The sequence below is a fragment of the Symphodus melops genome, assembly GCF_947650265.1.
Source record: "Symphodus melops genome assembly, chromosome: 1".
NCBI classification, from domain to species: Eukaryota; Metazoa; Chordata; class Actinopteri; order Labriformes; family Labridae; genus Symphodus; species Symphodus melops.
This window is the reverse complement of record NC_136691.1, coordinates 6,042,834-6,069,364: the sequence shown is the minus strand read 5'-3', so window position 1 is coordinate 6,069,364 and position 26,531 is coordinate 6,042,834. Positions and strand designations below refer to the sequence as shown.

The following is a 26,531-nucleotide window of genomic DNA, read 5'->3' as shown; positions in this document are numbered from 1 at the left end:
ACAAAGATACCCTAAAAGACATAAAAGGAGGAGAGTCTGAGCATGGAGTTGTAAATTAAAGACATACAATAGGATACAATTTGAAACAAAACAGTAAGTTATGATAATACGCCCACGATACAACAATGCACAACATGACACAACACACAATACGACAGATAGTATTAAACGATACAATGGGATATGATATAATATGACACAACACAACAAGACAAAGCATACAAAAGATATGATTGATCGATAGATAGATAGATACTTTGTTGATCCCGAGGGAAATTCAAGTGATGATACGACATGATGTACAATAACATACAAAGGAAAATGTATTATTCAGTTGGGTAGATTCATCTTGAATAAATTCACCAAAGTTAAATATGAAATCAAAGTCACGATTGCATAATTGTCATTGGACCATATTTTAAAAACAAAATGGAAGGGGAACAGTGGATAAGTAAAAACATGATTCCTGTTGAGCATTATAGAATTCTCTAAATAAGAAAAAATAAATTATGAAAACTCTTATGTTTCAAAACAACATGGAAGGACTGCTGAAAAGGAGGAAAGAGAATAAAGTAGAGCTCATGGTTGGAAGATGAGGAGGCGCGAGGAGAGTTTTGGCCTGACGCCTGGAGAGTTTGAGGATGCAGGAGTCCAGCAGAAGCAGAAGGAGGCAGAGAGTCGAGCTTTGGCCCTTCACCAAGGGAAAACTGAGGTGACTGCCAGAGAGAGGAGGAGAGGAGGAGAGGAGGAAGAAGGCAAGGAAAAGAAGAAGACAGCTTAGGAGAGGAGAGGGAGAAGTGCAATGAGAGAGCAGGAGGTTGAAGGAGGAAGAGTACTAGGATGAGGAAAGATCAGAGGAGACAAGAAGCTGCTTTGATGGAGCTGCTGTGTTAGGGATGTAGAAACATGGACACACAGTTATAGGAGCACAAATTGTGGATGCATAAACAGACACATTCTCTTGCTTTCAAGTCGTTATTTTGTAACTGGTGTCTGTCTGTCAGGCATATGCTGATAAAGCTTTGATGTTGAAATGGAGCTGCTGGCGATGAAAGCAGTTTGAGAGAAATCTGACGCTCCAGTATCTGATTCCATCTCCCTCTTTTTCTGTGTGTTTTATCCGGCTAATTCCTAAAGCAATCCCAAATAGGTGAAGGGAGGAAAAAAAATCCCTGATTATTCCTTTCAGCTCTATCCTGCCATAATCTGACACCTTGATTATCTGTTCATTGAGGGAGTGTTGACACAGCGTATGTTTTTTTTTTTTTTTCGTACTCAATGTAAGCCAGCAGGCAACACTGGTATTTCAGTGACATATGCTGAGAAAATATTACACACTCGCTGCTTCTGTTTGGACTTTCCAGGTGTAAGATTTCAACCGCTGTCCTGCAGGTCATGCACAATATCTTAATGCAAGAACATGCCCGGAGCCAAAACAGTAATGGAGAAATGTCTCCCACCATGAGGGGATACAAGTGGATCAAGAAACAGAAAGATTGACATTTAAGTAAGTGGAAGAAACATTTTTTTTTTTTTTTTACAACCGTAATAAAAGTTGGGCTTCTACCTCTTATCCAAGTTGTCTTTTAATTAAAAATGAAAAATGTTGGGTTCACTGTGTGCCTTTTGACTCTATATTTTATGCTTTACAAATGAATTTTTGTACCCTGATGACATTGCGGTGACATCATCAGGCTACCCTATGGGGATACTTATAATGAAGATGATAATAGCAATTACAATGGTAGGAATAAAGATGATGACAATAATGGTCCTGAAAAAAAAGGATATCTTCAACATTACTGGTGTGAGATTACATTTTAACTGCTCTAACCTGCAGCTTTTGTTCAGCCTCACTTTTCTACGCAGGGTCTTGGAATGTATTTGGCAACATGATGAACCAAATAACTTCTAACAGCAATCTTTCCCATACAAAAGGAGAATGGTCTTCATTTCCCTATGACTTGAGATTGGATTAAAAAAAACCCAACAATTTAGAACTTGGATCTTGAATTTTCATCTCAGTTTAAGATAAAATGTTACTCTAAAAAAACAAAAAAAAACAAAAAAAACTTATTTTAGCCAGTCTAAAAGTTTTTGTCAACAAAAACTTTTAGACAAAAGCTCCACATCTCCAATCTGTGATCAGAATAAACAAACTGAGGCTGCCTCATTACTCATTGCGTTTCATGGTTTTCCCAAGTCGAGAGACTTGAGAGCCTTTTTTGGGGCATTTTGCCAGCTTACTTGCTCCGTAATAAAAACTCTAATAGGCTTGCATCAATTTAGCATCAATAAACAACCACCGGAAAATACACATTTTCTTTTTTTGCCCTGATAGGAGATAAAACTGTTGTTCATTATTGGGACATATTTTGCCCTGTTACAAATGTCATCATTGCATTGACTGGTGTTCATGTGTCTTATTATCATCCTTCATTATTTCTTTGCGTTATCCATTTCTGTGGGAGATTTACACTTCAAGTGAGCCCTCACCTTGAATAAAACCTCTGTTTAGTCACCATGAAGACACTATAACTAAACCTTTCCGTACCCTCGAATGTAGGGATTAATGAGCGATTCATTTGGTGAACGTTCCTGATTACAAAGCTGCAGGTAATGAATAACCGACATAAAATTAACCAACTCAAGAGCGCTAAAGAGAAGCTAACACTATTGTGGAAAAGTAAAAAGATACATGCTGCAGGAAAACCTATAAATAAACCATAGGACTCTTTAGGGACAGCTAATTCAAAAATAACTGAAGTATTGAGACATAAAAACTGTTTATGTGATAAGGGAATTTAAATCAGTTGTATGGAATATATTGAAGTCCCAGTTTTCATCAGAGACTCTGGCACACAAACTTGGTCTCCAAAGACACTTGGAAAATAAAAATCTGGCACACAGATAGACAGACTAGCATTAATAAACAGCGTACACAAAACACTTGTATATCCATTAAATATCATGTGTTGTGTGTCATGTGCATAAATATATATTTTATGCACTGAAAGCAGTGCTAATGCGGATTGAAACCCCTGAGTGTTGGCAGAAATCTGATGCAAAATCATTTGATGTAATTCCCACAGGAATGTGTTTGCATGCATGTGTCTTCATGTAGCCTCCATGTGTGTATTCATGCATTCACCGTGATGATGCCCTAATGTCATAATGTTCTCCACAGACCCACTGATGCCATTCAATTACACTACAGTGAAAGAACACATTTACATAAGTGCAGTAGTTGAATACAGCCTTGCATTTACAGAATAATAAGATATTAGCATTAGCGCCACGAGAACACACTGTGACTGGGAGCTTTTTCTTTTCATGTAAAACAATTGGATTCACACTTTGTTGGATTATGAGGACCGGGAGTGCCTGACAAACTGTCTGCACGGCCATAGAGCATTGTTTAGAATTATAAGAAGACAGTGGGAGCAGATTAAAATGTCTGCAAGGTGTAGTGCTTTTCGAAAGACGCCTGGGGCATAAACCGTTGGCATTCACTTTTCTTCTCGAATAGGAAAACAGATAAATAATATTCTGGAAAAAAAGGAGGGATATGACACAGTTTCCAATAATAATGAAGGTATGATAAACACATAAGCCGTAGCAAACTGAATCAAACTGTGTAACCCATTACTGTAGGTGTATTACTTTTTCCCTGACCCCGGCTGGAGCTTCACTTCTCCTGCTTGTGTCTTTCCTTCCCTTTGGATTTTTATCCCCCGGTTATAGACGGAACCTTCCCAGTGTTAAGTTCTAAATGAGTGACACACACCCCACTACTGTGATATATATGTTCTTGGTCTTGTCTTGGTCTTGCCCTGCCTTGGTCTTGATTCCTAAATGTCTTGGCCTCAGATATGTCTTGACTACAACACTACCCCAATATATAAAGTATTTGTCAGGTCTCTGGCTTTCTTCTATTGTTGCCCATACTTGTGCTTTCACCTGTTTTGTTTGACCTTGTGAGTACTCATGTTAAAGTCCATGCACTCCAGAAATAGATAACCACTTCATGTCTGCTTTTGCGTCCATTTTTTTTTGGTCTCGTACACAACGTGATGCAGACAGTAGACAGAAAGGTGTGCGTTAGTCTAGTGTTATTAATAAGTCGGCAGCCATGCCCACCAACACAGGCTGAACATCACCTCTCCCTCATCTTCCAGGTCAGAATAAACATCAGGTAGAATATTAAACATTGGTAAATTGATTAGCACAAGCGCTAAACTTGGTAAGATCAAGGACAACATTTCATTTTTCAAGGAAACTATAAAATCAGAGGGTGAAATCGTCTGAGGTATGTTTTGTATTTGATAATGCTTGAAGATAATGTGACGACTTTTTTTTTTTATCAGGACGTAAAACAGACTGAAATTAATAATGATGCCTCCTCATGATCACCCTAAACAAAAGAGACCATTGTTTAGGGAATAAATTATTTCATTGGTCCACATCAATCATAAATGATTTCTTTTATGCACTTTAGGAGCAATTGGGACATCTCTTTTGTAAAAGAAATGGCATCACAAGGAGGATTCCTTTAGTGAAACAACATAGAATTACATAAGATGAAAACTGCTGTATAACTCAGGGAACGACAAGAAATATACGTTTCATTTGGGGTCAGGAAGATTAAACATTTAAAGAACCTTGTTGATCCTTTGAGATAAAATATTTACATTTTGAGCATTGATTATTGCTCATCTGTCATGGATCATTTGTTATGGCTTGCAGGCGTCACTCACTCATCCATTGCACTTTAGATGTTGAATGTGATGTGTGTGTGTGCGTGGTTTGTTTTTGTGTTGGGCTGTCATTTATGTGAGCTGTGTGCGCACTGATGCTTTTGACATAACTCAAGTTCCTAACAGATCTGATGAAGTTATTAGAATTTGAAAATCACAAAATCTATTTATTCTAAGTTCTTGTTTGTCTTCTCTTCAACCTGGAAACATTTTCAGAACATGCACGTACAGCTGTATTATGTGAAAAAGAAGGGGATAGTACCTGTATAGCATTGGTGACGTTCCAGCCAGCCTCCCATGCTGTAATGGTGGGAGCAGGATTCAGATATGAGGTCTGAATATTGGAGCTCTGCACTGGATCAGGCAAACTCATCCGTGGTCCCTCTTCTTCAAGGCTGGTACAGCACTGATTAGTAGATTCCTCTCTCGTCTTCTCCTCTAAATCTTCAGAAAGCCCCTTTGCCTTCCTGTAGACTCCTCTCTTGTCATCCTGGTTCTGGGTGAAACCCTGGGTCTCTTCACTGTTGCTTCCAACCTCTTCAGGTTGCGTTTCATAGGACCTTTTTCTTTTGCCATAACTACTGCTGTATTTATATTCAACAGAGTCAGCAGAGGAAACAGCGGAAGTTACAGTGATGATTCTGGGTCCAGTGGCGATCACAGTCGCTCTGGTTTCTTTAAAAGCTGGACTCTTCTGCTGTACGGTTCTGGAGAATCCGCTAAAGTGAGGATCTAATCTCTCCCTCATAGGACGATTATCTTGCTCAATAAGAGACGAGTGGTTTCGTTTTAATGATGATCTGGTCCTTGGTGTGTCATTAAGACTTGTATTACTTTGAGGCCTACTGCTGTCCTCACTGTAGGTTCTGTTCAACTCATCACAGTGGGTCAGAATCAACATCTCTTCATCCTGGAAGGACCTGTTGATCAAATATGTTTGACTTCATTTTGAGGCAAAGTTTCTACCCTAAGCTACTATATGAAACAGAATTTGGATTGTTCTGAATGCAATTTCTTAATTATATTTCTAATCTTTCACGTGTAAAATGGCATCATGACTGAATCACTCCAAGGTTCCTTTTACAACTCAGAGACCCATTGTTTGAATATAGTGGATATATTGAGTATAATTGGAAATCAACAATTATAATTATTTGAAAAACATCACTGTTTTTTATCAGCAGTACAATACATTAATAAATAATTATTTCCAATGATGTGACTCACCTTGTTGTCCAATCCATCTGTAGCCTTGACACCGCCCATCCCCACAAAGATCCAGCAGCACTCCAGGGCTGTCCAGTGCGCCGATCCCAGAGAGAAGAGCCCATCTTCAGCCTCACTGTCTGCACAGTCAGCCTCTATGCCTCTGGAGGTCTGAGGGTCTGTGAAAGCTTGACTTGACTTCCACTGGACATATGAACAAACACTCATTCTCCCCCGATAACACTAACAAGGTCTGCCTATGAATACCATGTATAAACACTACAGCCATACACCAAAATTACACAACACACTGACACACTTGCACAAAGGTAAGAAGCGATTGACAAGTTAGTGGGCTGTAACATTATAATAAACTGCCAACAGAATAAATTCACCAACAGTGAAGTAAACAGTAAACAGTACAGTCATGTATAGAGGTTTTTATTTTTTATTTTTTAAGTTTTGATGACTATAAGTCTATAAATACAGTAGCTATCTTTTTTTTTTTTATCACCATTGGATTCTGCAGTAGAAATAACAGGTTTTACATTTCCTCTTAACAAACTATTATTGGAAGCTTTAAAGACTCTTTCGTGTCAGTAACAAACTTTTTCTTCGTACTTTTACAGACTTTCAATATTATGTCTGTGGGTAGATTTTGCAGTCCCTTTATGAAGAGGTGAAACCCTGCTGCTTCAGTTTTGCCCCAGACTGTGGTGAGTTGTGCAGGGCAGCAGGAGGAGCCATAGAACAAACGTGTAACTCAACGGGACTAAAACCTCCGTCCTCCCTTCTGAACTACTTTCTAGGAACCATACTGTAGTTCTTCCCCCTTCTAAACTCAATGTTTATAGTAACCTTAACTGTTCTGCTGCAACATTAACTTGTTTTGTTATTTCTGAAGTTTTTATTTTTCAATCCTTCTCTTGTTCTGTTTTTTAGATGTGTTCAAGTACCTTCAAACACACTTTTATATGTTCTTATAAACTCAGTTGACACAGGTGTACAGCTGTCTGTCTATCTATCTATCTATCTATCTATCTATCTATCTATCTATCTATCTATCTATCTATCTATCTATCTATCATCTTGTGGTTTCTATGGTACAACAATCAAGCCTGTTGTATTTTCTTCTTCTGTTTTTCCATGTGTTTTTCATTAAATTCTCCCTCCCTCTGTTCCAACTTTAATCCTGGAGAGAAGGAGGAGAGAACAGAGGGAGAGAAAAAGGAGGAGGCGTAAAAGAGAGAGAGAGGGAGAGAGAGAGAGAGAGAGAGAGAGAGAGAGAGAGAGAGAGAGAGGGAGGGAGGGAGGGAGGGGGTTTCGTTCAACTTCTGTGAAACTTTTACCTTCACTCATTCAACTCAAATACGGTGAGAGAGCCGCGCACGAGGACAGCGCGCTGATTCCACGGCGCGCGCGGCACGATATCAAACTACAGAGTAACGAAAATGACGCTACTGCGGCTCGCGCTTCTCACCGCGTTGCTATGGCAATGCTGCCAGGCCCAGCAGAGAGGTGAGTGGTAAAAACTTCAGATCAATGCTCACATTAACAAAACGACACGACAGAAATAATTTACGGCAGCAACCAGCGTGGTGTCATTCACTTACAGCTGTTTGTTGTTGACGTTAATGAGTTTACCAGCCAACAGCTAGTTTAACATGTACGTTATTGCAGAAACGTCGTCCCATCAGCTTGATAAATGGAAAAAGTTTTCTCAGTCATGGCACACGTGTAGCCTGGCTCAAAATACATTAAAACCTTTAGTTTTTACTTTTGTTTCATTCATTAATGCCAGCGTAATGGTAACCTGCAAGTAGACATTGTGTGAGGTGAAGTGACATGGGGATAATGTTTTAAAACTAATAGTTTGTTTGGACATATGTCTGTCTTTTTGTTTGTTATAGTGTAGTCGTATATTTAAATCATCAGGTGAGATGAAATTTAAGATCTTGCTTGCTTGTCATTTTCAGATTTAAATCAAGTTGCAGGATTCAAACTCAACATTAGATGCAGATATAGTCAATCTGAATGGTCTGATAGACCTACAACACAGGAGGAAGGTCTTGATGTCCACTTTGCATTGTTTTTGCCTCCAGAATTAAATTGTCAACAGCTGGTATTGCGGCGTCACACGATGCCATTGGGCCAAATTGACTTTTTTCCCCATTAAGCTTACATCAGATGAAGCATGTGTTCATATACATAGCCCATTTTAAAATCATAGGGTCCTAAAAGTTGGAAAATGCAATAATAGCTGAATTTAGATATTTTGTCTACACGGTGAGCACAGATTGGGTCCACAGGACTGCAGCTCTTAGTGGGCATGCATGCGCAATGGGCCCCATATAACGCAAAAGATCCTGGTTTACTTTTAATTAACAGGGAAGTTTGCTTTTTCATGCACCACTGAACAGCTTTTAAATGAATGAACAAGGCTCCACTTCTAATGCTGTATCCATTCTGTGATACATCCATAGTTAATGCTCTTTTCATAGTGTTTATGATTATCAGGGGTTTAGTGTAGGTCTCCTGGTCCGTTCACATTTACCCCCCTGCGGAGTCAAACATTGGCTTTGTATGCTTTATGGGTCTATGTATATGGTCAAGTAATATAGATTACCACATACATTTAATTATTCTTATACAAAAGGCTTTGAATTAAACAATGATTTAATTGACCAATGATTACCCTTGGCAGTGTTCAGTATTGATTTTGGATTGTTGTAAAATATTCCTTGGTTGCCCTACACAATGTCATTGACGTTTCTTTTCAAAGTATTTTTCATCACTCTTAAACCTTGTACCCCCACATTATGGACTTATCTTGACTCTTTAATGTTGTTTAAATGTTCTTCTGAAACTGGAAGGGAATTTTTACAATGTCTTATATGGTTGTGAAACCAGTGCTTAAAGGTTGTTATTTTAACAACAAAAAAAATCATTTTCTTGGCAGTATTGTCTGAGAAAACTGAGTTCTCCTGCTTGTTGCGCTAGGCTAGTGGGATTTAATGTACCAGGAGGCATTGCGAACCATGGATTTGGACTCAAATTTATATTTCTCAACATTAGGGTCAGAAATACTTCCATGTCATTCTGCAAACTCATTTGATCTGCTGGCATTTTTGTTTTGCTGGAGCTTAAAGATCTTTGAGGTACCCTTCTAAAATCATCTCATTCTATCCAAATGTTCTTTATTTTCTGCAAAGGACTCTCCACACAGAATAAATACACTCATCTTTCCTCTTTATTAGGTAAACCTAAACAAGTACTGGGTTTGACCCTTTTGCCTTGAGGACTGTCTTAATTCTTGGTGGCATAGATTCAACAAGGTGCTGGAACCATGTTGGTCCATATTAACATGATAGCACTAGTAACGTCTAATGTGTTTCTGGATAAACCTCCAATCTCACTGTCACAATTTCTTGTGTGTGACAATGACATTTCTAAAAGCAGCCAATGCCATAAAGCTAATTTTGCTTGCAGGCAGAAATACGTCTCAGATTAGAGAATGTTGTCATTAAGATCAAATTGAGTCATGAAATGCCCTTCAGAGTAATCACTGCTCCTTTGCTTTGGGTCTTTGAGAGGTTGTGAAAGATGAATTATGCGCCGTGCATTGTGTGCTTGGTCTGTGTCAACAACGAGAAATGAGCAGCGATGCCCTCAGCACGGATGGAGACTGACAGCTGGGGACCAAATCAATATAACATGATGCACAATAAGAGTCCAAATATTCATGCTGCTTCTGATGAGTGAAATTGTTCTACTTAATCACAGAGAGTTGTAGAATTGGAACATTTTCAGAAGATGAAAATAAGCACTTTGAATGCATGAAGCTGAATACATTGAGTGTTCGAAGGGGTTTGTTTGCACTTGAAATACGAGACAAATCTTTTCCCTTCTGTGCTTTTTTTTTCTCTTTTCTATTTATCCCCTTCAAAACATCTCCAGCAACTGTTTAACCCAGGAGTGCATTGGACCTCCTGCAGAGGCAGAAGAGGTGTGTGCATCCGCATATCGTGTATGTGCGAGTGTGTGTGTGTGTGTGTGTGTGTGTGTGTGTGTGTGTGTGTGTGTGTGCGAGTAGAAGAGGGGCGGGAGAGGCCATCTGCATTAAGAGCCTCATTACCAGGCGTGTCAACCAGGCATGCTCTCTATCAGCGACAGAGCTCGAGAGAGACACCGGGAGATAATCGGAAAGAGGCGAGGAGGAGGAGAAGAAGGGGGGCTGACAGAGAGAGGAGGGGGGGGTATCAGGAGGTACGAGGCATGGGAGGATATGTCTGCGATTAATGAAGGGTGGTGAAACAGTTAGACGGAGGGGTTGATCGGACATGGAGGAGAGGAGGGAAGTTGAAGCAGCATGATTGAGTTGTTGAGGAATCGAAGGTTTGCACAGAACGTGAACAAGGAGGCTTCTCAGAGTTTTGTATCAACGTAAACAAATCCGGTAAATTTGTGGGACAGATTGAAGCAAGATTCCCAAATGTTGCAGACCTTAAGTCTAATCAGCTCTGTGTTGCAGACGTTTGATCAATGTTACTGAGTTCTTTTATTGACTGACTGAAGCTTCCAAGTGACTTACATTAGTTGGTGGTTAAAATCACCATTAGCTGCAGCTTTACAGGGCAGGCTTATTGTTGCTCACTTTATATCAAATCAACATGAGTCTGCTTCCAAAATAGGTTTTGAACTTAGACTTTGTATCAGATATGAGTCAGAAGGATGCTTGGGTTTGTCAAGCCCAACGACGTATCCATAAGACTTTGTAAAACATCCGGAAATGTTTGGCTGTCACTGGGGAATGTTGGAAAGTTCTTCCAGAAGAGTCTAGTTGGGTGTTATTTTTGTATTCATTTCAATGTGAGCCACTTTTTTATTTCTATTTCCATGAATGGATACAGAGTCAACTCAGTGGAGAGCAGCCAAACACGGCTTGCAAGCCGTCTGAGAAATCAACATTTTTATTTAGTAAATCCAGGTGACTCATATTATCGCTGTCCTACAGAAGCCTCCGACTGTATCTTTAAAAGCAAAGATATCAGGAGGGCTGAGAAAAAGATTGATTTCCCTGTTGAGGTTTATCAGACTTCTGCAGAATCAAAGGTGCAACCTGTAAAATAGTTTCTCCTCGACGAGGTCTCATGCTGAAAAAAAAATAAAAAATAAAAAAAGTCAGTGTTTTGATAAAAGGTCTCCTCAGAGCAGCTACAGATGTGTTTATAAGTTCATGCTAATGTGGGCTTAACCAAGCTGGGCTGAATGTGAAGTGATGTGAACTCACCAGAGCTATCTCTGTTGATGTGATGCGAATCCAGAGTGGGGTTTTCTGCCCATCAGAGAAAAACATTTTTATGAGGTGATTTCAACCCAATGTCATAATGTTGGTAAAATATGTTGATCTCAGTCTGCTATGTTAATGTGAAAGCAGCCGAGCTTAGCTGAATGGATTTGATGGAATACACCAGAGGGAGAGCGCTCAGACTTTCTCAGCCAGGGACCCAAATTCACTGAATATAATCAATCCAATGTCCTCGAGAAGAAGAGGGAGGGAGGGAAGAGAGGAATATCACAAAGAGTTCAGCGAACGTATTGGAAGGATTCACGACACTTTAGTTAAGTGTGCTCTGGCTGGAGAAGACTGCTTAGTTAAAACATGTAGGTTAATGCAGATTGATGAAGGATGAGCTGTCCTTTGGAGCCAGAATGGAGGTAAAGCTTAAACAGAAGTTAAAGGAAGTACAAAACATCAGCATCTAGGTCTTCCATCAGGAATGGAGTAGAGAAATGGTGGACGTCACACCCACACACCCAAGTGGCAGCCGGGCTGAAAAAAGTAAGCTCATACACAAGTTCCAAAACGTGCAGTTCCATGAATGGCCACTTAATTTTACTCGAGTTGATCACTAATATAAAGCCCAAATAGTCATCATTACATCCGACAAAACCTGTTATTTTCCCTTTGAAGCTTTAAAGCTCATTTCCAGAGAGAAACGAAGGCTGAAAGAAATGCACACAATCAAGGGCGTGTCACAACCTGCCATGAACTGGGTTCTTGGTTTGACCTTTACAGGTCATTGAACTTTACCTTTAGGGAATCCGTCCTTAATTTAAATATATATGCTATTTTCTGACTTGAAAACACCAAGATAGCCATGGCAAAAAGCCAGATGAACTTCAATATAACAATGACATCAACATATATAGTCAGACAGTTACTTAGGGACAGACAGTCCCTAAGTAAGGTTCAGAACTTTAAAGTAATCCAGATGTGAGGTAAAAAAACTGCATTTTACAAACCTCCAAATCAGTGTAAGTGGTCGTTTGCCTGTACGCTTTTCACTACAAAGAGCTGAGTTTCATATCTTTACCTAATTTGAAAAGGATGTGATATTATGGAAAAAGATGAACAACTTATAGTATTAATTTTTTGCCTGTAAAGATTGATTGACAGTTTGATTGAAATGCAGAAATGAACCTCGAATGCTCCTCCTTTGCCTTACAGCAGGCCTTTCACTGCAGAGAAAGTTTAATGATGTGTAAAATGTGGCTTAAGCAGGCACTTGAATGTGTGTTCAATCCCTGTCCCCCCTTTAAGTGTCCTTTGATTTGAGCCCGATTGTGATCAGTGAGATGAGGCACAGTAGTATGTTTGTAAATATCTCACTGTAGTTTCGGTCATATGTTTGTGAAGCTGTCGGGGGCTTCAGCGCAGCCAAGACCTCATCAATGACATTGTGCCAAAGACACAGATCACATGGCTACCAACAGGTGTACGTGTAAGTTTGTCTGTGTACTTCAGAGGAATCCTCTGAGAGCTAAAATTAGCCAGGTGCTAAGTTGGATCTGTGCCGCATCCTTCCTGTCAATAAGTGAGACAGGCAGTGAGAGAGAGAGAGAGAGAGAGGGCGTCTATTTTACAGACTATGACACTTGAAATCTTTATTTTCGCAGCACTTGTCATATTGGGTGGGTGGGTGGGTGGGGGGAAGTAGGTCAGAATGCTGGCTGGCTGTGAAATGACACCTGCAGATTTAGATGTTAAATTACTTCATGGCAATAACAAAACAAATGAGGAGAAAAAGAAACACTATTTTTCAGCAGAATTTATTTCACTGTGTCCACAATTCAGGCTCTGCCTCGTCCTGCCCGTTGTCTCCTTATCCCATCCTCTCAGTTGATCCATTTAATGTCAGTGGTCGAGCTTGACTAATAGAGATAAATCAAGATGGACAGAGCTGAGTGTGTAAGGACTGTACAGTTACCCTGGTCTGAGAACATAAAAACCTGACCATTTCTGTTCAGTGTTTAAGACATGATGGTGCCATGCAAAATCCATGGTGCATCCAATGAAGAGGAGTACAAAAATGTAACCTTACACCTCGATTCCTGAACAAAACAGAGACAAAGAAGTAGCTGCAGAGTTCCTGCCAGCAGGTGACAGATTTCGTGGCGGTGTGCAGTAAACTGTGCTAGTTTGGGGTGTGAGTGTTGTTGTCTTGTTGGTTTGAATGGGGATGGCCTGCTCTCTGAGTCCTGTGCCGTCTATACAGGTGGCTGTATGGATAGATGGGCTTGAGCCCGGACGGATAGTGAAAGTGGACCACCCAATGAGGGTGGAATTGCTTTCTGGTTACTACTAAAAGGAGAAGGGTTTTTAATTTAATAACAAATAAACATAACTCAATGATGGTAATTAAAGTGAACGTGTAGGATGGTGGCATTTGTTTATGGTAATTGTACCGTCATATCCCAATTAATGTGAACTTAATGTTGACCTATGGTTCCAAAATGACGCTGGCCTAATTGCAAAAATCAGCGTTTGACCACGATTTATAAACACAGCCTAATGTTTCAGGACAGTGGGTGATGGGACTGAAATGTTTGGTTCAGTCAGTCTTGCATATTTCATTTTTCTTGCATTGTTTGTGTTTTTGTTCCTGCCTGCTTATTACAGAAGCGTGTTAATATTTGACTTGTGTATTCCCGGTGGGGCCGCGCTGACTCCGACAAAGCACATCTTTGCACCGAGCAAAATCTAGGTCTGTGCGTGTGTGTGTGTGTGTGCACGCCCATGCATGAGAGTGTTTCTCTGGCTGTTTGGTTGTCAGAACGGCATTGATAATGCGCGAGGAGAAAATCAATAGTTAATTCTACCAGGGACACAATAGCTGCTGTGCCCGGCTCTGTTTCTACTGTGGGCTTAGACACGTAAAGAAACGGGGCACGAGTTGATGAATTGGTAAGCAAGCGTGCGTATGAGTTCATACAGAGAGAGAGAGAGAGTGTGTGTGTGCATGCAGCGTCTGCACCCAGACTATTTACAGTGTCTAAAAAAATAAACAAACAGTGATATGGATTTGCAGGAGAGAACATAAAAAGTGTAAAATCAGATGAATAACAAACTCCTCCAGTTGGAGTGCAACTCTCAGCTTTAGTGTGAATATGTTTCTTATTTTAGGACACATTCTGCTCTGAAATATAATCCCATGTGTTTGCAGTATATATATGAAAAATAATGGAAATTAATTCAAGTAAATATGTGCTGAGAGGCTTCAAAACAAAAAAAGCAGCATCTTTTGAAGTCATGTTTTGTGTGCTCCAAGTTGTACATTTCAGTGGGGCGTTTCAAGAGCAGACACTGACAACTTCAACTGGCCATCTTTCCTCTGAAGCAGCAGTCCAGTACAGTTTGATGGTTTCATTACTTTGACCCCCTTTCCTTTTTTTTTTTTCTTTTTTCCTTCACCTCACATCTGCTGCTGTTTGGGTAAATTGCTTCCTCCCCAAACTAACATTCAAGGTTTACGTCTAAGAATTGGGCTTCTCTGAAAGCTGATGTGAAGACCTTTCCGTCTGGGTCGGACCCTCGTGGATAAAGCGGTACCTTTTATCTCGTCGCTGATCTTGTCTTATAAGGCTGTATTTATTTATTTAGAAAAATCTGATTTTTTTTTTTAACAATGCTTCTACCCTTCTTACCCTGCAAAATCCCACCTTGTTAAATTGGACAGTGATCATTTAAAACATATATGAATGCATGTCTGTGATGGACAGACTTGGTATAAGTGAGTGAGCGTTCGCTCTGGGATCTGACACTCTGACCTTGTGGCTGAAGAAGTACACGCCTGACATACAGATGTACAGCTGCTAAAACAGGCTGCTGACCCTTACACACACACACACACACACACACACACACACACACACACACACACACACTCTGCATCCACCTCCGTTTCTTCTTCTTTCTTTCTCCGACTTTCTTTCGTCTGTGTCTCGCTCTCTGATCTTTTTTCGGGCTTATATTCTCCCAAGGAGCTTCCTGTGGTAACACATGGTGTCAATAATGAGGCCCCCCCTACACACACACACACACACACACACACACACAAACCCACACACTGGGAGACACTTTCCCCTCCTCCGCTATTCATAACCCCTACATCCCCTATCGCCTACTTCTTGTCCCCTCTCTGCTCTGTCTTTCCTTCACTCCTTCCATTCCTTGGCTTCCTGTTTTGAGTGGTTTTCTTCCCTTTCTCTCCTTATTTCCTCCTCTCTTTTTCTTCAGTGCATTCTTGTATTTTTTGTGTCCTTGCACCTTTTGCCTCTCAGGTCCCTCTTCAGTGTTTTTAGGTGGAGTAGACACTTGCACTACTTTAATTACAGTTAGGTTTTTGAAGTGGAATCAGTCATATATGTGAAATCTGTTAGTTTGTAGCTAATTAAAAGTGTCAACCTAATATCAAGCAGAAATAATCAATGATTCATTGGTAAAATGTATTTGCATTGTTGGCTCATTCGGTTGTTTTTGGACTAAATGTTAAAATATTCTGCGCTATTCCCTGGATGCTTTTTTCTCATTTTGTTCTCCTTCCTTCACTCCTCTGTGCCCCTCTTGTACAGCCCCCCCCCCCCCCCCCCCCCTTCATCTCCCCCTCTTCCTCCTCCTCCAGCTCCTCTCTGCTGTCTCTCTTTCATCCCATGTAGGAGTACACCACTGACAAACCTCTGCGGCCATCGCTGTGCTCAGCGTCTGGCCTCAGTTTGTTTGTCTTCACCGCTTGATTTCTGGAGGTCTTATTGTTTTGTTCCAGCTCAAATCATTTCAGTTCAAAAACCTCTGTTTATCCAGCGAGCACACTCAGAGCAAAAGCCCCTCTTTTACAGGAGAAATCAGGCTGACACAGACAGTTCAAAGACAGCTGTAAAGCACAGAGCCCCCCCCCCCCCACCAGCTCTGTGTTGGAATTTTAAAGTTTGTTGGGTTTGGTTTGTGTGTTCATTTTTCTTTCTTGGTAAAACTTTGGGAACCCGTTCTCAGTTTGTTGGTTTAGATCTGGGGGTTCTTTTTTCTTCAAGCTCTCATCATGTTTTGTCTGTATATCGACCAAAAAGGTTTTCTGTGAATCAGAGACACTATGTGGTAAAAAAATCAAGTCATTTATTAGAGCGTGGGATTAAAGAGCAGGTGATACATGCCGTGTAAAAGAATCATGAAACAGTGTCTGTTTCTGCTTCATTAGCCACGTTTACCCACCTCACTTTGTCTCCATGTCACTCGACCACTTGCTCGTGACCGATTTGAACCCTTTATGCTTTATTAGAATCAAACCGACCTGTTTATTTTTTAACCTGTGATTGACAAGTTTCTGGTCCAAGCTGTATAATCTTTGTAGTTTGGGAGTGAAGTTATACCCACAGCGAGCTTCTTATGTTCTTTGTCTCACAATTAACCAGCCAAAACAAATCAAAACATCAGCTTTTACAAGTGTTATTTGTCAGATTTACTGATGTTCCTGTTGGTTAGTAAAGAATCTCAGTGCAGTTTTGTAGGCCAAGCAAACAAGAAAGCATTAAAATAGGATGATGCAGCCTTATTTATTGAATCAGCAAGGGAAGAGGAAGCAGAAAGTGAACAACCTAACTTGCAGGCAGGAAAAAATAAATAAATACAACATCAACATCCACTTTAAATGTGCAACTTAACTTTATTCTTCAAAGCCTTTATCACGTTGATGACAGCGCAGTTTATTCAGATGAACACACGTGGCCTTCACATGTTCAAATGACTCCGCTTTTTGTCTGTCCTCAATCCTGACTTCTGCTCTGATGTGGCTTCGAGTGCTTAACTCTACAACAAAAATCCTCTAAACTCTGAAATTCAAAGCAGTTGGCCCTTTTTTTAAACTCAGTCATGAAAATGTTCACAGATGTTTAGTACAGTGTTTAGAGTAGATCTCTTGTTTTGAAAGGGAAACAATCTGAATGGATTTCAGTTAACACTCTGTTGCAGGATTATATAGTTGCAAAGGGGTGGAAAGTTTCCGGTACATTGGGAGTTAAGCTTGGGAATTTTGGAAATATTTCAAATCGGAAACTTTTCATTGGAATCATGGGAGTTTATAGGAAGTATGGGAATTTTGGGGAATGAACTGGAAATTGAGGGTAATTTAATCGAACTGTTTCATATGAACATTTGGTTTTGTCCTAAGCAGACAATCATGCAAAATAATACACTTCAAAAAACTTTTCAACAGACTCGCATCACATTTTTTAGATCTATATAACCCCATAATATCACCCAAACGGATTTATGTAGTCTGTGTGTGGCTTCAATAGTCTCTGGGCTCAAAGTGTGGTCCAGGGTTCTAGAAATCATCTGTGCATGTGGTGGAGGAGTGCACAGGGCATGTCGGGGGCGTGGCCTCAAAAGCCCTGCAGTAAAGCACTGTGCATGTGATTGAGGAATAACATGTTCAAGTGTACTGAAATCTGCTTGTTTTAGTCAAGATTATGCTGAGATACATTTTCCCCAACTATATTTGAGTTTTATTTTACTTGTTTGTTTTATTAACCTTATTATTCCCATAAAATTCCCGTTAATTCCCATGGAAAGTTTCCAACTTTCAGAATTCCCAGAATTTTGCAACTCGAAGCAGGATCCCACCAGTCAACATCCTGGAGGGTCACGCTTCAAACGCTGATTTTGACACTACTGTCTGCATGTCTGCGGTGTTTCTCTGTGGTGAGGATGTGTCTGTGCTGAGGCTTCGAGTCAGACCGCTGCTGCTCTGAAGTCGTCTATAGATTGATTCCAGCTGGTCTTAGAGGCTGCTCAAAAGGACCGATGACCCCGCCCTCAGTATCCATGTTGAACACATGCTCACAACATGGTTTTCAGACAGTGTTTGGGTCTGTGTAGGAACCAGTGAAGCACTGTTGGAGAATGCTTGTGAATGTCTGTTGTTACTACGTGTTGTTGTCCAGCTGTGATCATTTTCTGTCATGACCTTTAATATTCAAGCAGGGCCCTAACCTCTCACATTCATAACCTTTGACCTGTCAGGGCCACCGTCCTCTCTGTGATGAAATCATGACCCCAGCCTGGTGTGTGGTCCAACTTTGTTTCCTCGAGAGGGTTTGTTCAGTTCTGCCGCAGACTCTGAAGGTTTGCACACATTTCACTGTTCTCTGACAGAATCCTGGTTAGGTGGTTTTCATGATTGAAGCACCTTATTCTTTAAATTGTTATTTTCTTATTGTAAAGTCTGACCAGGTAGAAGAGCAATGCACACTTGTTGGCTGTTTTTACATGTAATCATATTCCTAGGTGAGCTGTATTCCTGTCCACACACTTTTAACCTTCAACTTCAAAAGGACTATTTTCTTCTTCTTGTAAAAAAGTGGGAAACAAATCTTTGAATCAGTAGGTTCTATCATGGAAAATTCACCTTAGTGGACAAGGAAGAAGACTTTATATTATGCAGCTGATGTGCGACTGTGCATGCAAAAAGGCTCTTCTCTGCTCTTTAGTGCGGCTCCATCACATAACGTATTTGTGTGTATTTTTAGGTAACTTGTCAGCAGAATATAACAAAAAGTGGTGTGTAGTGTTATGTTAGTTAACGAAAAAAAAGTCCTCCTTTAGATTAATCTATGAAAAGTGTCTTGTTTGATTTTGTGAAAGCATAGGGCTACCTGCGAACGGATGATACACAGCACTTGGTGCTAAGAAGACAAAAAATGTACAAGACAATCTGAAAAGACAAGTGACTGGAAGAAAGAATAGTCAACAGATGGGAAGCTGGTTTGTATTATTTTATTTTTTTTGCTTTAAAGTTCTGAATTGGCCAGTCATCATTTGAAGTGATTTCTTGGATCTTTGATGGTCTTAATTTTGGAGCACAAGGTTCAACAGTTGCAATTAAACTCTTAAAGTAAAGAAGAAAAAAACCCCCGAAGAAACACTCAAATGTGACCATAAAACATAGTTTTGTAGCAAATGGCCAATTTAACCAACATGTCATAGTGGTCATAGTTAACAGCGAGCCTTTAGCTGCTTAAACTGATATCCCTTTGTTTTTCCCCATGAGTAATTTTTAATAATTATCAAATACTAACTGCGACAGAGAAAGAAATCTTTACTGCATATCAGTTTGCCGTGCACTCTCTCTCTCTCTCTCTCTCTCTCTCTCTCTCTCTCTCTCACACAGACACACACAGAAGGAGGCAGAAAACAGAAAGGCCATTATTTTGAGGCTGAATGTTTGTGTGATTGAGCTGATAAAGCTTCAGAGGAATAAGAGTCTATTAGACTGGCCTGGTTAGCTATGGATTTACCTCTTCTATCTGAGTGTGTGTTGGTGTGTGTTGGTGTTAGATGTGCGACAGAGAAAAACGCTGGCAGAGGGAGAGCGAAGGAAGAAGGGCTGTGTGTTGTGTATACATTTTTGCTTTTCCATTATTCCAGTTGCTTTTCTCATCAATATTGTGTGTCCGCGTGCAGAGAGAGAGGGGGACATATTCTGTATGTAATTTCACATTTCCATTATATTTTTTTGTATTTTCCATTACGGTCCAAGGCAAACCCACAGAGAGCCTAATGCAGAGCAAATGTTCACATCTGACACAAGATGAAATATGGGCAAAATGTGTTGTGTATGTATGTGTGTGTGTGTGTGAGCCTCAGAGCCTTTACTGCCCCGCAATAATAGACCAGTGACACCTGGGAATTTTGGGTCCTGGCCTGTGATTGGACAAGGCTGCTGTACAGAGTGAATTATTCCAACTAGTCTCTAACATTTCAGAGCTCAAGATGTTTGCTTTGTTCTTACCGAGCGCTTGGCCTTCTCGTGTGGTGATAAACAAACGCTAATGTGTAAAAACAGAGCTAGGCTTAGTTATGATGAAGCTCTAAATGAATGCTCAGCTGTTTGCTTCGAGTCCTACAGGCTGCCTGTGTCAGATGAAGTCCATGTTTGATGCTTGTCTTGGTTTCATGATCTACATCTGTATTTTTTGCATTCATTGCCTTGCTCTTATAATAGATCTTGATCCAGATAATGCATGTCACGTGTGTTCACCGTGAACCTGCTCTCACCTGTGAAGAGAAAGGGCCATCTTCTAACTCTGCTGTTTTCTGGCGAACGCTGCTTGTATGCAGTCAAGCTGCTCAGTGCAGGCTGTGAGCTCATCTCCAACTAGAAGATGTGGGGCCCTAATGCCACCCTCACAGTTTGTTACTGACAGTTCTGTAAGAAGCATGCACACGAGGTCATTTTTTGAGGCCTCTGGCAGTACTCTTCCTGTTTCTCGTCACACAAAGGAGCAGATAGCGGTCCTGCTGCTGCGGTTGATGACCGTATACGGCCCTTGCCCAGTTCTCCTTGTGCAACCGCCGATCTCCTCCATGGTCTTGAGACTGTGCTGGGAGACACTGCAAAACTTGCAACTGCTCGTACGGATGAGCCATCCTGGAGGAGCTGTGTAACCTGATTGAGCTCCAGGTAGCACCTCATGCTACCAGTATTGACGAGGACACGAGCAGAAAACTGAATTATTGAAGAATCCCTCAGGAAGAATTGAATTTCTTTGGCCACCACATCAAAAAACGTTTCACTTTTGGGGGGTTGTGTTCCTTTTTCCTCTCCATTGCACCTGTTGTCCCTTTAATTTGCACCAAAAGCAGCAGAACTTCCCTTCAATGACCTGGTGTTACACTGTGACGATTAAGTGTTTATTTATTTTTCACTTTTACTACATACAGTAATAATAGTATTGTTTATCAAGTGGAACAGTTAATCTATTCAAGATGCAAACAACACAACAGCTGAGATCGACTTGGCCACCACGTCAATGTCTGGTTCCCCTGGTGTCATTCAACAGAAGTATGAGTACAAGTATACCCACAAACCAGAAGCAAAGCAAAAGTCTTTGAAACAATGGGCAGCATATTTGGCAGGGGAAGAGTTTGAACTCCTGGAAAAAAATTTTTTTTTATCTATCAAACCTTGTGTAGCTCAGTTTTAACACAGTTTATCCACTGTGAGACCCTTACTGTATTCTTCTTCTACTGACCCTGTTTGGCCCTGCAGAGAAGAGCCGACCCAAGTATTCAACCAAGCCCAAGGCTTGTTTTGAGTGGGTGGGAGGTGGGTGGTCTGTCAGCTGGAGGAGCCTAATGCTCTGTTCTAGAAACTCAACCAGTTCATTGTCCACTGCGGGCTCGGACCCTGATAACAAAGACTTCTGTGAGTCCGGCTTGGAGGGGTCGGCTCTGCTTTGCTTTGGGATGCACATTTTATCTTTTTTTTTTATTTTTTTTTTTTTGCATTTAGTGAAAGCCAAATCTGACTAAGCTTCTTCCAACAGCTGTGATATCTCTGACCACACCAGGTTTTAGGTTTGATTTGATTTTGAGACAATCTCATGCAAACTTCTTCAAACTGTAAACACTTAACTAATGAGGAGTCTTCAGATTACGTGTTGAGTATCCCCTGAAACACATGTGAGTGGCTTTTTGCCTCCATGATTGCATAGTCATGTATTGTTCACTTGCCAGATATTGATGATGTTAAGCCCTTACTATGAGTGTTTTCTCAGGACCTGTGGGTTTACTTTCTGTTCCAAGTATTAATATGTAACATTCAGCTTTAAATCCAATCTGAATGAACAATAAATGTGAAATATTTGACAATTCTGTCCTCAGTTTCCATTAATGCACGACCAAATTCAAATGGTCTCATCTCCTCAACTGTTTTGACATCCAAAAGAGTTTCCCCAAACGGTGGCTGCCTGGTGCAGACTGAGCAAAGAAGATGAAATAAACGAGAGCTTTTTATTGACCAAAATAATCATCATAATCATCTTTTTGTCAAAATCAAGTAAATATATATATGATTTAATATTCAAAACATTTTTCGGTTTCAATAGCAGAGGGTTAGATTTTATTTAAATGTCATCAACTTGTACTGAAAGTAAAGATTATTTTCTCCTTCATTTGGAAATCACATTCACTAAACTTTCAAAGTTGCTGCCGAACAATGCTTGAGCTAATTTCCAGGTGGCCTACATACAATTATTGGCAGGCTGCTGCATAACCAACTGCTGAATAAAGTCGACACTGTGGGCCAATGCATCTTGGGAAATGTTGGGAGATATCAAATGAAATGCAAGTAGGTAGGCAAGGTTGATTGGGGAAGGGGGCACAAAAATAATTACAGCACTTAATCCCATTTTAACCACTGATGATCCTTGACCAACAGTGTAAGCATATCTGCAGAGGGAGTGATTAGGTCCTTTCTTATCACTCTCCAAGGTCCATGCACAATTTCATCTTGGCTTTATTGTTGTATAGTTTGCTGACTAATAGCATTCTCAACAAATGTCACCGTAATAAGCAAATACTTGGCATGTACTTTCATGTTCAGTTTTTATTCTGATTAAGAGTTGCTAAATATGGACTAATTTAGATGGAGGTCTTGGTTACAACCATAGCTGCTATTTTAGTTGAGGTGATCATTAGTAATCCACATGTACAAATCACTCTCTCTGAAAGCTCTGTTTTAGTGTGTGTGTCTCTTTAAATGCAATGAGCCCTCCTGAGTTTTCCAGGTAGACATCACTCCTCTATAGCGACAATAAAAATGGCGGACCTACACAAAAGTTTTCCTCTAGTCTGGGGGTGGAGTCCCTGGGCTGAGAAAACAGGGGAGGGGAGGGGAGGGCATTTTTTTTTTCCAGAATCCAACATGTGACATCACAAATTAAGAACATTTGAAACATTTTTTCTCTGTGTAGTAAGATTATATGCAAACCACAAACAAAGGACCAGAAGGATTTATTTCACACTTTGTGGGTCGATAAACACTCACGTTACATAAATAAAAAGACTGTAGAAATGGATTTTTCATAATATGTCCCCTTTAACACGAACAACTAAACGTTAGTTGTTATAAAACACATACAAATGCAAGGAAGCCAACATAACTCTGCAAATCATATGAACACACTGACATAAACTAAACTAAACAAGATTAAATTATGAGGATGCTTGATACAAGGTACTGTACAGTGAGAGAAAAGTCCGATACAAATTTTCTCACAACACTCACTGCATAAACATATTCTCTGTGTTATTTTTCTTCTGAAATATAGTGTGTCTAATGCAGAAATTCCATCTGTTTCACAACAGACGCCTATGGTGTGTGTCATAGACTCAGCAGCTGTTCACAAACTGAAAGCAGAACTGCAGAAGCACTCTAATCCGCTCTTTCAGTACTCTTTGTTGCTATATTATAATGCTATCAAACACCTCTTCTGTCCCGAGTTAATGTTTCCTTTACACAAGGGAAAACTGCTTCGTAACGTATAAACAATACCCAATGCTTATTTGTTTTTTTTGTTTTTTTTTGTCCACATACCTGTTCTTACGAATAATAAAGGATTTAAATCAGAGCAGAAGATTTGTTTCCCTTGGTCCTGTTCCCCCTCAAGTCCCTCTTTGGCGATGCCTGTATTTGCTGAGGCAGCAGGTCTGCGCACCAGTGGCCAGCTCACAGCTCTTGCTGGTGATGCATGGAGGAATGAGAGCTCCAATAATGAGCGGAATCAGCCTTTAACATGGTAATGTGTCATTTAGGGCCTATCCATTTAGCTAACGACTTGCTTCCTTTTGAAACCTATTAGCAGTAATGGTAAATAGCAGCCGGCCTTTCAAAGCACATGAGATCTATACCTCTCCTCTCCTCCTCTCCTCTCCTCCTCTTCTCTCCTCTCCTCCTCTCCTCTCAATGCCCAATCTCTTGGCTGTAACACACTATTAAATAAGATAACTACTTAACATTTTGAAATAAAGATGCATAACTATTTGTTTGCTAATGCCCGCAACAATTCCTAAAATATTTAAATAATAAAAATTCTGAATATTATTAGAAAAAAATAAATACATGTATTTATAACACAGTGTCTACCCCCAACAAAACAGTCTCGAACTAAAAAAAACCCCAGCTATCTATTTTATGACAAACAACAGAAACATTTTTGCTCAAAATAACCTGAGCTCTAAATTCATTATCCAAATCGACGCTGATTAATGTATTTTAATTGGCTAATTGATATTTCTCCAAAGCTTTTCCAATTGATCTTATCTTTTTTCTTGTTTTCGTCCTCATTTTTGGGAGGTTTTCCTACCTATAACCCTTCCTCTCCCTTCCTCTCCGCTCTTCTCCTTCTTTTCCTGCCCATAGGGGCTCATTCATAACATCTACCCATTACCCACCAAGCTATTAGGTTTGCTAACAGTCAGATCCATTGGGTGAAAATCAATGTCTATCCAGGGAGCAGTTTGTCTGTAGCGCCACTGTAATGAATGCTATATACTCTGACACACACACACACACAGCTTTCTCCATCGCTTTCACACCAATACACACACACACAAGCGCAGGTGCAGCATTGCTGTAATGGATAGTCAACTGGATGTCTGAGCATCAGTGAAAGCAAACGCGCAACATGAACGAGCGCTGCAGTCAAACTGATGCTGCGTGCACTCATCCAGTTTTCTTTGTAGCTATTTCACATCATCTCACATAGTTTTATCTCTTGTGTCACACACACTCGACCAGAAAAAGAGTCTATGTCTCTGTGAAGAAGAGGCTGAATGTTTATCAAAAATAATGACTGTGTGAACAACTCTAAGAAAATGTTTCTTTTAATTTACAATCCCAATCCTCAGAGATGAAATATATTTTTGGGGAGTAACACACACACGCGCACACGCACGCACACGCACACACACACACACACACACACACACACACACACTGTAATGGATTCTATATCGTCAAACACACATTCAGCCATGCTCAATCTAACCTGAACATTTTCCGTGCCAGAGCAGTTAGCAGTAGCCCCGGGGCCAGCTAATAGCAGATGTGTGGTCATCAGTGCTGGTCTGAAACGATGAGTCAGCAACCTGTAGTTCAACCCTGTCAAAATCCATAGCCATCATTTAATGCTGCATGTGAAAGACCATTTCTTTTACAATCACTTTCTCCAGAATCTTTTTTCTCTTTTTTGAGGTGCATGGTTTTGATGATCAGTGTGAGAGCATGCCAGACAATTCATTTTAAACAAGTATGCCAGTTTATTAATCATTTAAGCTACTTTTCTAAATGTCGAACATTTGGTTACAGCCTGTTGAAGTATTTGCTTCTTTTCAAAAGATGTTTTGTTCTGATACCAGGTATAGTTGTCTGTACAAGTATTTAATCAATCATTTTAATCAATTGTTCTTTTTTTTTTATTTAGCCCCAAAACCATCAGGAATCTCTTTACTGGGTTACTACAGTGAAATACACAAAAACAGAAAGTCGAGACCATAATCTTAAGTTAGGAAGAGAGAGCCTCCATCAAGCCACTATCCATGGGAAAAACACACTTTGGCAACAGTGGCATCAAAAAACTTCCTTTGAACAGGTTTGAGAGCAAGGAAACTGACAAAGAGAGTGTAATGTAAATCACAGCTAAACCAGATTTAGCACCTAGATGTGCAGTTCAAAAATCAAACCCACCAATACACAAAGGTTCCACCAGCAGCTGATTCTGATAAATGTGTTTATCTGGTACGGTTTTTAATTTTAGCATTATGTCGACTCTGATTAGCACCACTGTGTGCAATATTAAGAAATTGGTTGGTTCAAGGATTTTTTCTGATGAGCTTTTCCCACCTTATGTTGCATCTCTGTTATACCAGTTAGTCAATGACAAATAAATAAAAAAAAAATTCTCTTTTCTGCTACTCTAATTGAAAATACTATAAAATGAGAAATCAAATGAAGACAGATTCAACTTCAAAAACATCCGTAGAATTAGACGGTGTGTATCGTGGGTTTTTCAGTTACAGTGATTCACACGTCGGTCAGCTGCTGCCCTGCGTGACTTGCTAAGCTCTCTGCCTCTCATCGCCTTTCTTTTGAGGGTTCAGTCGAGTAGTCCCCAAAGGCAGCCACGACATCATCATCTGCCATCACTCCAATGTAGCTGGCCCTGACATCTGACCTCCCAGTGAGGGGGCCAAAGAGCCAGAAATCAATATGTTTTCACACTTTTAAGAGACCTTTCTGTGAGCGGTACTTCAGGATAGGATTCTTCCCATCTTATTCAGTATAGTTTGTTCGTACACGTTTTAAGCTTGGACTGAGAAGTTGATCACTGAAACACTTTTTTTTCGTTTTTTTGTACAAATCGTGTAAGCAAGCCAGGTTTTACTGTTTG

General features: G+C 40.2%; 1 protein-coding gene across 3 annotated transcripts in view; it reads left to right on the top strand.

The window, feature by feature from the left end:
- Positions 1-7,286: 7,286 nt before the first annotated feature.
- Positions 7,287-26,531, top strand: part of lama2 (laminin, alpha 2) — a 178,323-nt gene continuing 159,078 nt past the window's right edge. For 2 of the 3 annotated variants that reach the window (XM_079344161.1, XM_079344160.1), the window contains exon 1: positions 7,288-7,481. In XM_079344161.1, coding sequence (XP_079200287.1) covers positions 7,415-7,481 — 67 coding nt within the window. In that variant the 5' untranslated portion in view covers positions 7,288-7,414. Of the gene's footprint in view, positions 7,482-26,531 lie in introns of all 3 variants that reach the window. The other variant, XM_079344159.1, reaches the window with a different exon arrangement.